At 40.5% G+C, this 15,887-nt stretch overlaps 2 protein-coding genes across 2 annotated transcripts; one reads left to right on the plus strand and one right to left on the minus strand.

Moving 5' to 3' along the window:
* Positions 1-776: 776 nt before the first annotated feature.
* lxn (latexin) lies at positions 777-7,635 on the plus strand. Its single transcript, XM_034097120.2, has 7 exons — positions 777-1,448; positions 4,825-5,001; positions 5,088-5,150; positions 5,749-5,923; positions 6,351-6,487; positions 6,910-6,972; positions 7,388-7,635. Exons 1-7 carry the CDS (start codon positions 1,296-1,298, stop codon positions 7,502-7,504), a joined length of 885 nt encoding a protein of 294 aa, XP_033953011.1. The 5' UTR covers positions 777-1,295; the 3' UTR covers positions 7,505-7,635.
* Positions 1,776-15,487, minus strand: gfm1 (G elongation factor, mitochondrial 1). Its single transcript, XM_034097117.2, has 18 exons — positions 15,276-15,487; positions 15,000-15,152; positions 12,527-12,659; positions 12,233-12,437; positions 11,168-11,284; positions 10,806-10,956; positions 10,168-10,322; positions 9,287-9,371; positions 9,051-9,188; positions 8,670-8,771; positions 8,490-8,546; positions 8,265-8,402; positions 7,713-7,795; positions 3,510-3,672; positions 3,250-3,394; positions 3,020-3,180; positions 2,845-2,898; positions 1,776-2,231 (listed from the first exon to the last, which is right to left on the minus strand). The coding sequence occupies exons 1-18, from the start codon at positions 15,348-15,350 to the stop codon at positions 2,100-2,102; spliced, it is 2,247 nt and encodes a 748-aa protein (XP_033953008.1). The 5' UTR covers positions 15,351-15,487; the 3' UTR covers positions 1,776-2,099.
* Positions 15,488-15,887: the final 400 nt, after the last annotated feature.

The following is a 15,887-nucleotide window of genomic DNA, read 5'->3' on the forward strand; positions in this document are numbered from 1 at the left end:
GCAGATGAGAGAGAGAGATCTCTTTTAAAATATATTGAAAGTTAGAAACGGAGATGGTTAGATAAAATGTGCAAGATAACATTTATGTATCATTTCTTTATTGTCGAAATGATGACATTTCATAACGGGATGAAATCAAAGAGAATGGCCTGCTGCTGCTGAATGCATGGGGCAAGTGACTGGAAAAAGTTTTAAAAGTTATTACATCGTTTCAGATAATAAATAATAATGATAATTCATTCTATTTAGGGGCGCCTTTCAAAGCACCCAAGGACACCTTACAATTCATAACATATTCCAAGGAAAGGTTTTAAGACAGTACAAAGAATGCAGTCCAGGTGATGTTTTTTATGTGGGGTGCAGATGAGAGAGCTGTCCAGAATGACACCAAGATGTTGTGTTTGAGTTCTTGATAAGCCATTAAAACAATAAAACAAGTCTCCTTTTCCCCAAAACATACCCATCTGTTATGGAAAAAGAAAGTATTCCAAAAGTAATCTGAATACTATTTATAAAATTCTGGGCTATATAAAAATCGCTGGCCCGCGATAGTGTCTATTGGTTGCATTTCGGCCCATGGACAAATGTAGTTGGTGATCCCTGATGTATGGGCTACGCAAACTTCAATCAACTTGATAATAAATAATCCACGGACCACCAATGTAACGTTTGACTGTTTAATGAAATCAATTTAAAATGACTCAAAAACAGGCTAAATTGTTTCACATGGGCTTTAGCCTATTATGGCTGTAGCCTACACAGAGCCGAACACACGCGATAAGAGCAGCCAGCGGCACCAACCATGAACAATATTAATATTGATAATACAGCTATAGCACAAGCGTTTTAACAACCCCAAATTGCCAGGACGTGTTTGATTTGTCCCAGTGAACATCCTGCTTCATTTAATCTGGCACACAGTGGACCGAGTGAGGCTGCAAAACGTCAAGCTCATATTAGTCACAGCTGCTCTAATGGAATTACTGTTGCTAAACTAATCAGTTCATCTCGTGAGGCTGTGGAAACATTTAGGCGCTGACAACTTAAGTGAGTTGCATGAGAGCGTACGAGGAACAGAACCAGATAAAGTGGAGCAGTTTGTTTAGGTAAGAGGAGAACAAAATAAACAGATTGTGCCAGGAAGACAGAGTTCTGGACAGTCTCTTCTTTCTGCTCCCTCCTCCTCCTCCGTTACATAACTCCACACTGACAGGAGGGTCATTTCCTTTCCTGCGCTCCTTCACAGAAGTGGTTTTCTCCTTTTCTCTGGCCTCTGTGTTTTACAGCTTACTATAATGAGTCTGAGGATCGTTGTGCTTCTGGCTGTGTTGAGTGGGGTGACCGGGAGCCCCAGCGTGACGCCCAGACCGGAAGCCGACTCAGCGTTCATGACGGTTCATCCCAACAGCGTCCCAGAGACAGTGGAGGAAACAGAGCTCTCTGAAACGGTGAGGAAGATCTAGCTTTGATTTGGAATCGTCTTTCTTTTCTAGGGAGACTACAACTTTTTTGATCCATAAAAAAGAGTATCTCCATAAGAACCAGTCAAACGCACCACTTAAAATCTTGTGTTTAACAGAGATGTTCTCATTACTTAAAAATAAATGGCCTAATTGACTAAGCAAATCAAGTCATCGTCAACAAAAGATCCATATAGCTGTTTTTATATTTTTGTAGATAATCATTTACACCATTAGATCTGCAGGTTGCCAGGAGCATGCTGCTGTACAAGAAAAAGAAGGCATTTGTAGTTGTGGAGACAAATGACGCGCACATCAAAAGAACAACACTTTAAAAGACGGATATATATCTTTGTTGCAGACATTTTTACATGAAGACCATTCTGTACATAGTACAAAAGCCATTTTACGCTAAAGTCAAAACACAGAGTTTTTTATACCAACAAGGTCAAATGTTTGTAAAATCAAGGTAATAAATATGTTTTCTGCAGTGGGTCAAACATCAGGGAGAAACAATAGCTACAAAAGTAAAGTGTCAGTTTTTTCATGGCTCCTCAAATGTAGGTCACGGTTGATGTGTGTAGAAATGAGGGACGGCTGTCGTGTTAAAGTCCAGTCTAATTGGTGGATAATGCTTTTTTAGGCCTTCCACTTGCTCTTCTTCGCAGGCAGCTGCCCTGTAGACTCCAAGTATTTCTGGATGATTTCCTCTTGTGTTGCCTGCAGGCAGGGCTGGTATCTGCTGTACTCCATGGTGTACTCCCCTTTTCCCTGAATAAACATCAGATAAAGAATGTTAGTTTATCAAAGTTGTTTTGAACTCTAAGACTCCTCTGAATTGATTGGTGGAGGACGAGGTCCTGCCAACAACCAGAAAGGAAGACTGCAGGAATTACTCAAGGCCGGGAAATCCAGCATGTTTCAAAAGACCATTTAATCAATATTTTTATTTTTAAGTTCTTTATTACTCCTACAAAGCATTCGTAATCAAAACAAATCTTGGCTCTTAGGCACCTTTCAACAAAGCTGTTTAAATATCTTTATAATAATAAATAATCAGTAAAAGAAACAAGTCAAAGCAAATAAGAAACTACGGCATAAATAGAACTAAATAAAGTCAAGTACTGGCTGATAGTATTTCAAATGAAAAACAGGAAAAGTAGATGTATGTGCAATATAGAAAGTAATAATGTTTATATTCATAACAAATTGTTATAATTTGTATTAATACGGAATATGTAGCATTTGGTCTTTTCATTAGAATGCTACTATTTTAGAAAGCTTGTCATCCATTGATGAATAAAAACACAGGGAATAGCATTCACTTTACAGTATATGCACTACAGATGCTCTACAGATGTTGGCGTTTGAGGGTTGAACTTACTTCAGTGGAGGAGCGTAGTTCTGTGGCATATCCGAACATGTTGTTAAGTGGAATCTGTTGGGAAGAGTTTGGAAACTCGTCAAATACCAAGGATGGAGGAGCATAAGAGACAACAAATGAAAGCTGAATACTGCAGATGCATGCTGGATGTGAGTCATTCACAAACTGGACTCACGTCAGCGCACAGGGTGATGTATTCCTCCGTCCCGTCGTGTTCGGAGATGACTCCATGCCGGCGGGTTACACCAGCAATGACCGCTCCCTGAAACTCCACAGGAGCTACGATCTCCACAGACATGATGGGCTCCAGGATGGCCGTGCTGGCTCTCTCCATCACTGAGGAGAACGCATTGCATTAACAACCGCTGACAACAACAGACGTGAAACAGGAGGTCAGACCCTCACCTTGTTTTAGAGCACCCTCCCCTGCACGGATGAAGGACATCTCACAGGAGTCCACCAAGTGATGCGCTCCATCCTCCAGGACGAACTTCAGTCCTGAGATCTTGTGCCCGCTCAGGGGTCCCTTCTCACAGGCCTCCCTGAAGCCCTGCAGCATGATGGGAGGAAACAATTAATTACAGAAAAACAAGAGCTTGTCTTTAGCTTAGAGTTCAAGTAACCTTTGTAGCTTTTTTTCTACTTTAAAAGTTTGGGAAACAAACCTTTTCGACAGCTGGTACAAACTGCTTCGGGATGTTGGTTCCAACAGTCAGGTCTTCAAACTCCAGGCCGGTCTGATGCTCGCTATCAAGAGGCTCAATGTATCCGATAACTTTACCATACTGCCCCGAGCCGCCGCTCTGCTTCTTGTGAAGGAAGTCAAACCTGCAGGGAAAGAAAGAAGAGCACAAATAAGTACAGAATTCAAAAACAAATCCCACATTATTTTATTTCTTAGATGGATATTAATGTTTGCTGTACTACATACACTAGTATTACAAATAGTAGTGCACTATTATTTAATACATTTTGGATATAGCTAGGTCATGTATGGTACTGTACTTTTAAATATGGCAGTACAGTAAGAGATGACAGATATGGTACAAGACAAACACCAACACAAGATGGATGGCTGAAGACTGTAACTGAAAAAGATGATACTCAATAGTCAACTCAAATATTAACCATATATTGGTTTAGTGAAGACAAGGAAATCTAGATCTTGTTTCTTCCCTGTGTGTGTATGAGATATCTTTCTGTAATACATAAGCAATGTAAAAATACACTATTTTTATGATTTATTTCGGAGCCATTTAACAAAAAAAAATAACTCATGTTATTGTTAAATACAAAGTTACAAGAAGACTCACTAAGTTCTGTACCTCCATTTGTCATTAGACTACAGTTACTAGTATTAGACCAATATTAGTGAAACATATCAGGTGTTGGCACTGATACACTTGGGATCATGTCACATACAAATATATCCAACACCTTGCTAATCTATCACGGAAATCTCATTTAAAATTTGAATAGCAGCACTGGAGCAACAAATGTTACTGATCCACGGTTGCATTCCTGTTATAAAGCTGATTCAATAGAGAGAAGAGAAAATGAGAGGAAACAAAAGAAAAGAGCTCCGTCTCTTTAAAAAAAAAAGGGGGAAGTCCAAGAGCTCTGAAGGAGGAAGTGGGAAGTAATCTCGCCAATCTACACACAGAGCAGCGGACACATACAAGTTTCCACCTGTCAAACTAACAGGCAGAGAAGTTCCAGCGTTTCAGTTACAGGCAAGATCAGACTCGCTTATTTAAACACGTTTTCAGCTGTACACTCCTCACCCTATTGTTCTTTTTATGTATTTGCTTTCCACTTTTTTCCGAATGGAGGTGTTCCTTGTGTCTGAAGCTGAGGACAAAAGCTTCTCCCTGCTGACAACCGAGGGTCAAAGTCCTTAGAGGCCCATCCCTCTTTGAAAACGGTCTTCTTCTTATTTCCTCTCTCACTGTCTGCGCTCTCTTCTCTCTGGGTTAACAGCTGGACATATTGGTGGAAGAGGAGGCAGACGAGGATGTGATGGAGACAGGAGAGCTGAACCCCAATCACTACCAGGCGCAGAGAGCAGCCAAAGTGGTCCAACACTACCTCAACACTCGATACGGCTCCCCATACCGGCTGCTGGGACTGCACAGAGTCCACAGTGGAAATGCAGAGGTCAGCCAAAGTTTAACGCTTACAGTTTACCTTACAGTGACGTTGTTTCTCTTACTAACTGTGGTTATTTCTGACTTGGCTTTTAGGATGTTGAAGGCTCTGGAAGAAAGTATCAGCTGGAGATCTCAGTGCAGGAGATAATCAGCAATGTAAGATGTGATTTACTGTAAAAAGCTTACGTGTGGATTACATACAGCCATGTGTTCTGGAATTAAGAGTAGCTTTTTTAACATATGGGGCAACTTTTTGAATTGGTTTTATTATATTTCACAGGGACAGTGCCCTTAACGAAAATAAAATGACTGTCAATTCTACCTGTACGTTATTTAAAAGTAGCCGTAAAAATCGAAAATGACTAATTCTGTGTCGAAAGCTTTGACCACTCCCCCTCCTTTGGTTTGTCTGTGAAGACACAATATGTGTAACTCGCTGCATTTACCTTAAAAAGGTTTCAGTTGTGATTTTCCATACACAAAACAATGAAAATATATTTGAAGTTAGTCTTAGGCTACATTTGTGTTTAAAGTTAATAATCCCTGGCTTTAGAGCGAGCAGGTCAGACAAGCTTTAACTAAACAGCAGATAAAAGGAGGCAGTGTGGTGCAACACTGACTCACCAGCTGCCATGGTAACATCTGGACTACGCCTTTGCTCTGTATACTTCCCTCTCCTCTCTCTTATCAAACCTTCCTTTCTATTTATATCCTTCTTTATTTTAACCATCCCCTCTCTGTAAACTCCCCCCAGATGACAGAGAAATGCTCTGCAGAGGTTTTGTTTCCGAGGGGGGGGCAGCAGCGCTCTCCTCAGGTCCAGGCCTCGTGTGAGGAGCTCCTTAAAATCAACACCACAGCTCAAGAAGAGGCCTTGTACCAACAGTACAAGATGAAACAGAGCCTTTTCTCTGCACAAAATGTACCTGGTAAGAAAACAAACACTGCTTGATTTAGCTCCTGATCAAAGCACAAAGCCATGCATTGCACAACATGGGCAGTGTGCACGTGAAGCATTTGTGGATTTCAACACTAAGTTTTTGAGTGAACTCATTGTTCCTCTCAAAAATACTAACACGACACAAATGGCTGACATTCTGATCCTCAATGGTGTGACCTCCAGTACATTATAAGCCAACGCAGTATGTTATTTTCCAGAGCAATCAGTCTGTCAAGTATTTTCTTGGTTAATCGATTTTTTGTTAATGTCCATCAATATTTCCCAAGGCCCAACATGTTAACCTCAATTAAAAAAAGTTGACAACTAATCAATTTATCTTTGCATAATTGGTAGTGACAAGGCTTAACCACGTGCAAATTAACTTGTTTCCTAACACACCGCATTGTGACCAACAGACAGCTACGGTCACATTGATCCCGACACGAAGCCTTTCTGGCACCTCTGCATCGTGGCCTCCAGCTTCATCATGCTGAATGAGTCCAGTGAGAACACTCTGTTCAACGTGGCTCAGGTGGCCAACATCACACAGCTGGTAGGTTTGTTTCGTCCGTTTTTGTAACATGTATGTTATTCAGACTCTTTGTATTATCAGTCATTGTTTCGATCATAGACGTTAATAGTCTTAGAACAGCAAACTCCATTGGATTTTTTTTAAGTTTTTTTTAATTTGGGGTAATTTTAGTTGCATCACTGTTCAGGTTTTATGGTATTGTAATATAACTCTTTCTGTTTGTTTAACTCGTTTTCAATTATGTTCCTCACTCTTATTTTGTAGCTTGTCTTACTCTGTAAAGCACTTTGGGCTGCATCTTGCATGAAAGGTGCTATATACATTAAGCGTATAATTATTATTATTATGATTATCATTCAGCTGAAAGAAAGCTGATGTGATTCGAGAATGTTTTATTTTTAAAACTTCAATGTTTTCCTTTATTTTATTTCTTTCTGCTGCAGGCAACTGAGAACGACCAGCTGAAGTTTGACTGTCATGTACTGCTGCATGAGATGGTGTCCCAGGTAACCACTTATTATAATATTCTTAATAATAAAACCTACAATAATGTTTACCATCACTCTACGCAAATCTTGACTGTCGGTAAAATGACTGTCGATGGCTACAAAAACGACGTCAAAAAACTAGGCATATTATATTTTTCCTTGACAAATAACTAACATTGTGAATGTTTATCAGAATAAGTGGTTGATATATCAGTTTATAAACTCAGGACTGGATGAATTTGAGAGTAAGCAAGTCTGGTATGTACCAGTTGACAAGAAGAAATGTGTGATATAGTACCACAAAACAAGAAGACTACAGCAGTAAATCCCTAATCTGGAGCAATATAACTTCTCTCGTGCCAAATATGTGCAGTATTTAAGCTTTCAGTGCATGAAATCTCCTGTTAATCTGACAATCCGTGTTATTTGGCAGGAAATCATTCACTGGAAGCTGCTGTTCACATGGTCTCCTCCAGAGGGCGTTAAAGTGCAGCAGATGGAGCAGCTGCCACACTGCCATCATTGTGAAAAACCTCCAAACACAAACTGAACTGCTGACATTCATCACACTGCTGCCACAACAAAAACCACATCCTGACCCTCCTCTCTTGTACTCAAATATTGGAGATGAAATGCTGCAAATAAAAAGCCATCATATATAATGATGACATTATAACATTCTGCTACCTTAGCAGTCATTTTGTTTGCTATTGGTTTTAGCCAAAATAAACTGTGTGTGCGTGCGTGCGAGCACTTACTGTACAGGACCACTGATCGTCTCTCTGAAAGCCACTTTGGGTTTTCCCATCACACAGGGACAGCTGTATTCCCTCTCCATCCTCTGAAAAAGCAAAACAAGAATAAACCAACAGAATACCAGGTCAAATATCTGCGGTTTGAAAAGGGAAACCTTAAACATGAAGACATCTTTTAAATGAGGGGACTGATCAATCCATTTCATCTTTAGTTGGGTTTACTTTGGGGGCCTACACTAGAGCTATCTCTAAAATCAAGTCAGAAGAATCATCAACTACAGTTGAGATTACGAATTGGGGGAAATGATTTGATATACTTTATTAATCCCCGTGGGGAAATAGTTTCTCTGCATTTGACCCATCCTGTGTTAGGAGCAGTGTGCTGCCATTTTGAACGGCGCCCGGGGAGAAATAGTTCTAAAAGCAGTCATATTTTCAAATGCATGGGTTTTTCACCCATATATGTTAACACCAATCAAAACCAATCAGTTAATGTGTCCTATTTAATGCATATATCTTGTATTAAAGACGCAGAATATTGTTCATATTGGGTACCTGGGAGTAGATTTCCAGATGAAGCTCGCCCATTCCTGAGATGATGGTTTCTCTGCTCTCCGCGTCATAATACACTCGAAACGTGGGATCTTCCCTGGTGAAACGACCCATACCTTTGGAGAATTTATCCAGGTCAATCTGGTTAGGAGCAGGATAAAGAGAGAAGAGTTAAGACATGTGATTTAGACTTTGAATACAGTACGAGTAAATCAAAGCCTTTTTTACCTTGTTATTTGGTTTTATTGACATGGAAATGACAGGCTCTGGGACATGGATAGATTCCTGTGGGTCAGAAATTATGACAAATTAAGCACAAGATTCTTTACATCATGAAATAAAAAAGGGGGACAAAATTAAGAAAAAATGTATTTGTCATTCGAAAATAATAACATTGAAGTTGCTCACCATGGAGAGGTTAGCACCAGCCTTGGATGTAAAAGTGTCTCCACTGGCACAGTCAATCCCAAACAGAGCAGAAATATCTCCAGCATAAACCTCCTCCACGTCCTGGAGAGAAAGAAAACAAATAGGTTGATTCAAAAGCGGTGTTATTAATAACGGAAGTCTGAGTGATTATTATAGGAGTGAATATTTATCACATTCATTTCTTGTTTTGATGCTACGAGATGAAAACTCTGGTGTCACAGGGGATGTGGTTTTTATATTTCCACTTGAGTGGTGCCAAATGAGGAACCTGAGCATTTTGACCAGTCATGTTTCTCTGCTGTTTGAACTGGAAAATGGTGACCTCGGAGAGCCTGCTGACGTGCGCAGGCTTCTACTCACCTCCATCTGGTCGGCGTGGAGACGCACTAGCCTCTGAACTCTGACTCTCTTGTTAGTGCGTGTGTTGTAGATGTGCTCTCCCTTCTTCAGGCAGCCCTGGTACACCCGCACATATGTCAGCTGGCCGAACCTGCCCGCCTGATAGTGTGAACAACAGGAAACAACAAAGTATGACATGTTTGAATGTTCCTGTAAAGCAATATTGCAGATATAAAAGATTAAGGCTAGTAACTGACCTCCAGTTTGAAGGCCAGAGCAACAAAGGGGTTCGTAGAGTCTCTTGTAGGGTCCATTTCCATCTTTGTTATTTCATCTGCAACACTAACACAATGGAAACCAGCTGATGTCAAGATTTCTCAAAACACATTTTAAAGATCTACAGAAAAATGTTATCTAATATTAATTGAATTGAATATAGTGTCACTATTAAAGGTCTCCTATTATACTATTTGTAGGCATATATTATAGGTCTCAGATATATAAAAACATGTCTATGAAGTGTTTTGCTCAAAATACCAAACAGATCCCCCATTCTAGCCATACCTCATACCCCTCTATTTCAGCCCTGTTAGAGAAGTGCTGACTCTGGGTCCATAGCTTTATAAAGAAAGAAGAAGAGCCGAGACGAGAGCTCATGCAGGAGAATTGTACCCAGATACTCAGCTAAACCCTGCCGTGATTAAACGCCATTTTATGTTCCAAACCATATCAAGGATTATTTCTGAAACAGTATGGAGCTCAAAGGCTTTTTCTCTTGCCAGTTTACCACAAGGTGAGTTCCTTTTTATATCCTGCTTCTTTACACATACTCTCTCCAGTACAGCGTTAGCTCTGAGTGTTAGCAATGCTTGCTAATGTAAACAAACCATATTACTTCCAAAACGTTGCGCATTGTTTCTGATAGCAACGTTTCTGAGAGGGCCGTGGGTGTAAAGCCAGCCCACGTTTCCGATATTACGTCATATCAGATGCAAATCTGGATCAGCTCCGTTGTCCGTTTCTGACACACCGAGGACCCATGTTTATGTATAAAAGACATCAAAAAGTGCATTTTGCATGATAGGAGACTTTTAAGGGCAACTTTCCATACACATTTACTACCCTGGTCAATACTCACTCATCATTGAAGTTGGCATAGTTTTTGACTTCAGCGGGGTTTGGCATGTAATCCAGGACAGCGTCTAGTAGAGCTTGGACGCCTTTGTTCTTCAATGCGGTGCCGACTAGCACCGGAGTGAAGAGGCGCTGCAGGGTGGCCCTGCGGATCGCAGCCTGCAACACAGAGAAGAGACAAGAGTCTGAGAGCGGGGCAACGAGACTGCTTTCCTTCTTCATGCACACATAGCGTTAATGTCACAACTTAGGTATGCAATGAGAAGAATTTCTGATGGAGTTTAAATTAAGAAAATTATTTGAAAAAAGGCTTGTGTTTTATGAGCAAGGCTCGCTCCACAACTTGGTCCAAACTAAGATATCTCAGAAGCTGCAGCATGGATAAACGTTTTAGTTTTTAATTAGGTTGACATTTGTGGGTTTTTTTTATAAAAAAGGCCTTTACAATTTTCAAATGGCTGCCATAAAATGTGGTAAAATGATATTCAAAATGTTCAACTAGCGCCACCATACAACATTGATATAGATAGATTAATCTGGTTCAAGGTTTTCATTCAAAAACAAGCAGTTTATCAGAAAACTCCAGGGCCCAGGTTAAGCTTTCATTATTTCACACATTCGTTCTCTTTATAGGAGACAAACCTTCAGGTCGCTATTTGTTAGAGGCTTTTCCTCCAAGTACATCTCTCCCAAGATTTCATCAGCGTCAGCCACGCACTCCACCAGCTCCTGCCGCCGGTCTGCAGCCTCAGCGCGGAAATCTGCCGGGATCTCATCATAGCGGATATCTTGACTGCAGGGAGGAAGAAACACTTGTAACCTGACGGATAATGATTTGAACGATTTGTCACTGTAGGTATTATAGTTCTGTAGCAAAGGATCTTCAATCACTCATATGTGCTACAATCAAATCCTAATGCTAAAGTTACATACAAATATTCAATTCATACTATAACAGAAACAGATATCTTGAAGGTCAAGTAGCAATAAAGAGAGACCCTCACCCAAAAGGTCCTTCAAAATATATGCTCCTATCCTCTACCAGGTCGATGATGCCGCGTATGTTCCCCTCCAGGCCCATTGGGATGTTCACATAGGCTGCGTTATGGTTCAGTTTGGTTCTGAGGAAGGAAAATAAATATGCTTCAGATCATAAATACAGGAACAAAACCAGAGGCTGAAAACAACATTGCTTATAGAATGATGATTTCATGTCTAATCAAGCCTAAATGAAAGACTTAAGCTTGTTTCTGTGTGCACTAGGGCTGCCCTCGACTAAAGATTTTTCTAGTCGACCAATAGTCATCAATTTTATTAGTCAACTAATCGTCGCATACACAACACAGACATCAAAACACAACTTATGTCATCGTGGCTAGGCTAAGCTAGGCTAGTACTTACATGCTTAAGGTGATATGTCATATTTGAAGTCGACGAATAATAGGCAAACTTTTGCCTGCAGAGTTTGCAAATAACTTTCTTGGGTTCATCCTTGTCATGCTCAAAGTGCTCCCACATTTTTTATTTCCTCCCTGACATAATTAGTCCAATAACAAGTTGGCACAGCTCCGTCTGATTCAACACAGGGAACGCAGCAATCAGGTGTTTTTTTTGTTGTAAATCTTTTTTTTTTCTTTTTCAACTAATCGATTAATGAACAATTGCTCGACTAAGACCTTAATAGTCGACTAGCGATTAGTTGACTATTAGGAGCACCGGGGCAGCCCTAGTGGGCACCATAAAAACACATCTGCATGAGTCTGAATCCTTACTTCTAATTGTCTTGCATCCAGGTCTATTTCTCAGTATATTAAAACTATTACTATTAACAAAATCTCAGGAAAAACATTCGAAAGCAGGATTTTTTATCATCGCGATTTCCTGGTTTACAATCTGTATTATACATTAACAAAACCCTTGTCTGTCTTTAGACTGAATAAAACACTAGTTATCGACATCTATCCAACAGTTTAGCACACTTACTCATTTGACGAATGGTTAGACGATATTGTTCTTTTAATAGAGTATCTATTGTTACGTTATCACTTGTGATTTGATAAATACTGTACCTCATCTGCAGCAGGGCTCGGTTGGGGTTGGCGCCCATGCGGTCCAGCTTGTTGATGAAGGTGAGGAAGGGGACGTTGTAGCGTTTCATCTGCCTGTTCACTGTCATAGTCTGACACTGGACTCCCCCCACCGCACACAGGACCAGCACAGCACCATCCAGCACGCGCAGTGCTCGCTCCACCTCAATGGTAAAGTCCACGTGACCTGGAGAAACAACAGACAGTGACCTTTAGTTAAAACAAAACCTAAATCAGAAGTCATGCATACATGTTGTCCCCAAGAACATTTAGTACCTGGTGTATCAATGATGTTGATGTTGTGATCCTTCCACACAGTGTATGTAGCAGCTGACTGGATGGTGATGCCTCTCTGCCTCTCCAGCTCCATAGAGTCCATAGTGGCTCCCACACCATCCTTCCCCTTCACCTACACAATCCAGGGGAGGAAAACAGACCATGGAAGATTCAAACTGTACACCTTTTAACCTCACCTGAAAGCAACAACTGATTCATATATAAGACTACTAATGCTGATAACTGTAGACCATTGGTACACTGGACTCAACCAAGGAGAACGCTGTACACCAAAACAAAAGAGTGTCTTCTCCCTGTCTGTCACTCTGATGAACTATCATCTTCTAAATCCTACAAGCTTAATGTATAGTATATAGCAGGGCTCTCTAACACGTCGATCGCGAGCTACCGGTAGCTCGCGGGCAACTTTTCAGTAGCTCGCCACTCGATTATCGATTATAGCGTAGGTTGCTTATTGATTTTTCGGCCGCGGCTGGACAATAACGTTTTTTTATTTTAGAATTTTTTCTGTCACACGAATATAAAATTGGTCCGTGACGCAGTGATCAAGGAACAGACATGACAGCGGCACAGCGACACCACACACGGAGCAGTCTGCTTTCTCCACCAACACCAGTCCAGATCGAACCAACAGCAGAATGACCCACTCTGAATCAGGCCCTGTCGCTGCGGCTCAGACACACAGGGAGGGATTTGTGTTTTTTGAAAAACACTCGTTATCGTCATGTCAGGTTTTTGGTGGATTTTATCAAGTCTTGGATTGCAGAGTATGAATATCCTCTTGCTATTTTCAGTTGATAAATACTTGTGTAAAGTTTGTGAAGGCAGGAGGAAAGCTTCCGCGATCACCGTCTCCTCTCTAAAAATAATGAGTGACAGGCTGATAGTGACCCGATAGAAACTTTATTATTCACTTAATCACTGATTGAGATGATGAAGCTAACTTAGTCTCATACATTCATGGGATTTATGTAACAGTGAGACAGAGAATGTAAGTGTGCACCCACATGCAGTATTTGTTTTTATAATGCTGTTATAAATACTCCTGTTGTCTGCTGTGTTCAGACTCAAGTCATGTGTGTGATGCCACATTCAGGACCTTCAGTGTCCTTTTTTAAACAGAAGACCGTTGCTAGAAGCTGCAGCTAGACTGCAGAAGCATTATTTTTTGTTTTTGAGGATGGAACAATTTCACACACAGATATAGGGAGGCTAGACCTATACAGATGTATTATGGTTTATAATTTCATATCAAAACGAAGAAGAAGATGGCTGAACTGTTCAGTGTCAATCCTGTGAAGATCTCCAAAATCATGTTCAGCTTAAGTCTCAGCAAAACTCTCAACATTTCTGGAGCCTTGTAGACCCAGAAAACTATAAGAACATTCACCAAGCAGCACTGAACATGTCTGCTTCATTTGGTTCTGTTCTACAGACCTTTGTGAAGCAGCTTTTTCTGACATGAATGTCATGAAATCTAAATACAGAACAAGGCTGACTGATCAACATTTAAATGACTCTATTAGAGTGAACCTAAGTGGGTCCAGCATACACCTCTATGGTGGACTCCATGCAGCGCCATTCATCTCACTGACTGTAAAAAAGAGTGAATGCACTTACTGTATTTGACCATAAGTGCATAAGATGCTTGTAAGGTGGTGATTAAGGACATTTATGTGCATTTTCAGTGATGTACTCACGATGTGGGCCATAATAATATGTGAGAAATGTTCGTTTTCTTGGACCTTGATGTGAAGTTAAGATTTCACACATGTACAAAAGTATTGCTTAATTCAACTGATGAGGGCTATGTGAATAAATGTAAGCGATGTGATGCAAGTAGCTCTTGGCCACTTTCATTTTTTCAAAGTAGCTCTCAGATGAAGAAAGGTTGGAGACCCCTGGTATATAGAGATCTATTCGAGGCTGCCTGCAAATCAAATCATCTCCCCATAATGTTTTCTCGATTAATCATTTGGTCTATAAATGAAAATAAATCTCTGCAGTTTCTTTCAGTCCAAAGTGATATCTTTGAATGATTTGTTTTGTAAGGCCTGAACCCAAAGCTATCCAGTGTCATTTGATAATAAACAGAGAAAAGCAGGAAACCTACATATTTTAAATGCTGCCCTTAAATGTACACATGAAAAATGAATAACGAAGGTGGCTGATTACTTTTCTGCAGATCAACAGACCAAACCATTGTAGTTGGTCATTGATGCTTTATATAGTAATTATCGATATACAGCTGCTTTTTTCACATACTTGTGTACATATTAGTCCTGTCTATTCTTCATGTATTTGTCCAGCTGTGTTGTCCTTGTTTCTCGCCTTTATGTCTACCTATATGCATGTACTTCGAGAGCAATGCGCAAAAAGTCAAATTCCTTGTATGTGTACAACTATTTGGCTATTAAAGGTGGTTTTAATCCTAATGCACAGCCACACTCACCTCGTGGATCTCTGCTATCCTGCCGGTGTAGAAGAGGACGCGCTCGGTCAGGGTGGTCTTCCCGGAGTCGATGTGAGCCGAGATCCCGATGTTGCGGATACTCTCATTGAGATAGAACCCGGAGGAGCATGTCCGACAGCTGTTGATGAGCACCTGAGGACATGAAAAACAATATTCAAATCCCTGTCTGTCTGTTGACCGATTGTGAAAGGCACAGGGCTGATGAAGGTTTGGTGTCAAATGGGTTCAGGTTCAACTGCGGACAGTTAACGTTACCTTTTTCAGAGTGACGCTTCCTGGAGCCAGGAGATGAGATTTGGCCAAAGACAGACCCGCCTGTAGAACTCTCATTTTGACAACTTATAGTTTGAGTGCAGGGTGGTCGTTTTACCCCTCTTCTTAACCCTGACTCTGACAACCCGGTGAATGTCACGCCGAAGCCCCGATGGTTGTGAAACGCTACTTCCTGCTCCTACGGAAACTCAGACCTGCCAAAAAATATCCAATTGCGTTTCTTGAAAAAAATTAAATAACGAATGTCACAAGGTAAAAGAGTACATTTGAAAGATCAATTGTGAGACATATTTGTATTTGTTTATGACTGTATTGACGTATGACATAAAAGCAAAAACTCCAGAAAATTACCGATAAAACGTGCATAGATAAAAAGGCCTATGCTGCTTTCAAGTGCTATCAGAGAACTCTAAACAGATTGAGACCAGCAACATGACGTGTTCCCTTTTGTACATGAGAGATGATTTGGCAGAGAAAAATACCCGTTTCTTGAAGTAGATGTGTTTTTAATTGCACTTAAAAATATAAGATATGTTTATTATAATGAATAAAGGACTACGAAAATAAATTGCAAATAGAAGAAAGGTGTAAGCA

Source organism: Pseudochaenichthys georgianus, chromosome 13, assembly GCF_902827115.2.
Source record: "Pseudochaenichthys georgianus chromosome 13, fPseGeo1.2, whole genome shotgun sequence".
NCBI classification, from domain to species: Eukaryota; Metazoa; Chordata; class Actinopteri; order Perciformes; family Channichthyidae; genus Pseudochaenichthys; species Pseudochaenichthys georgianus.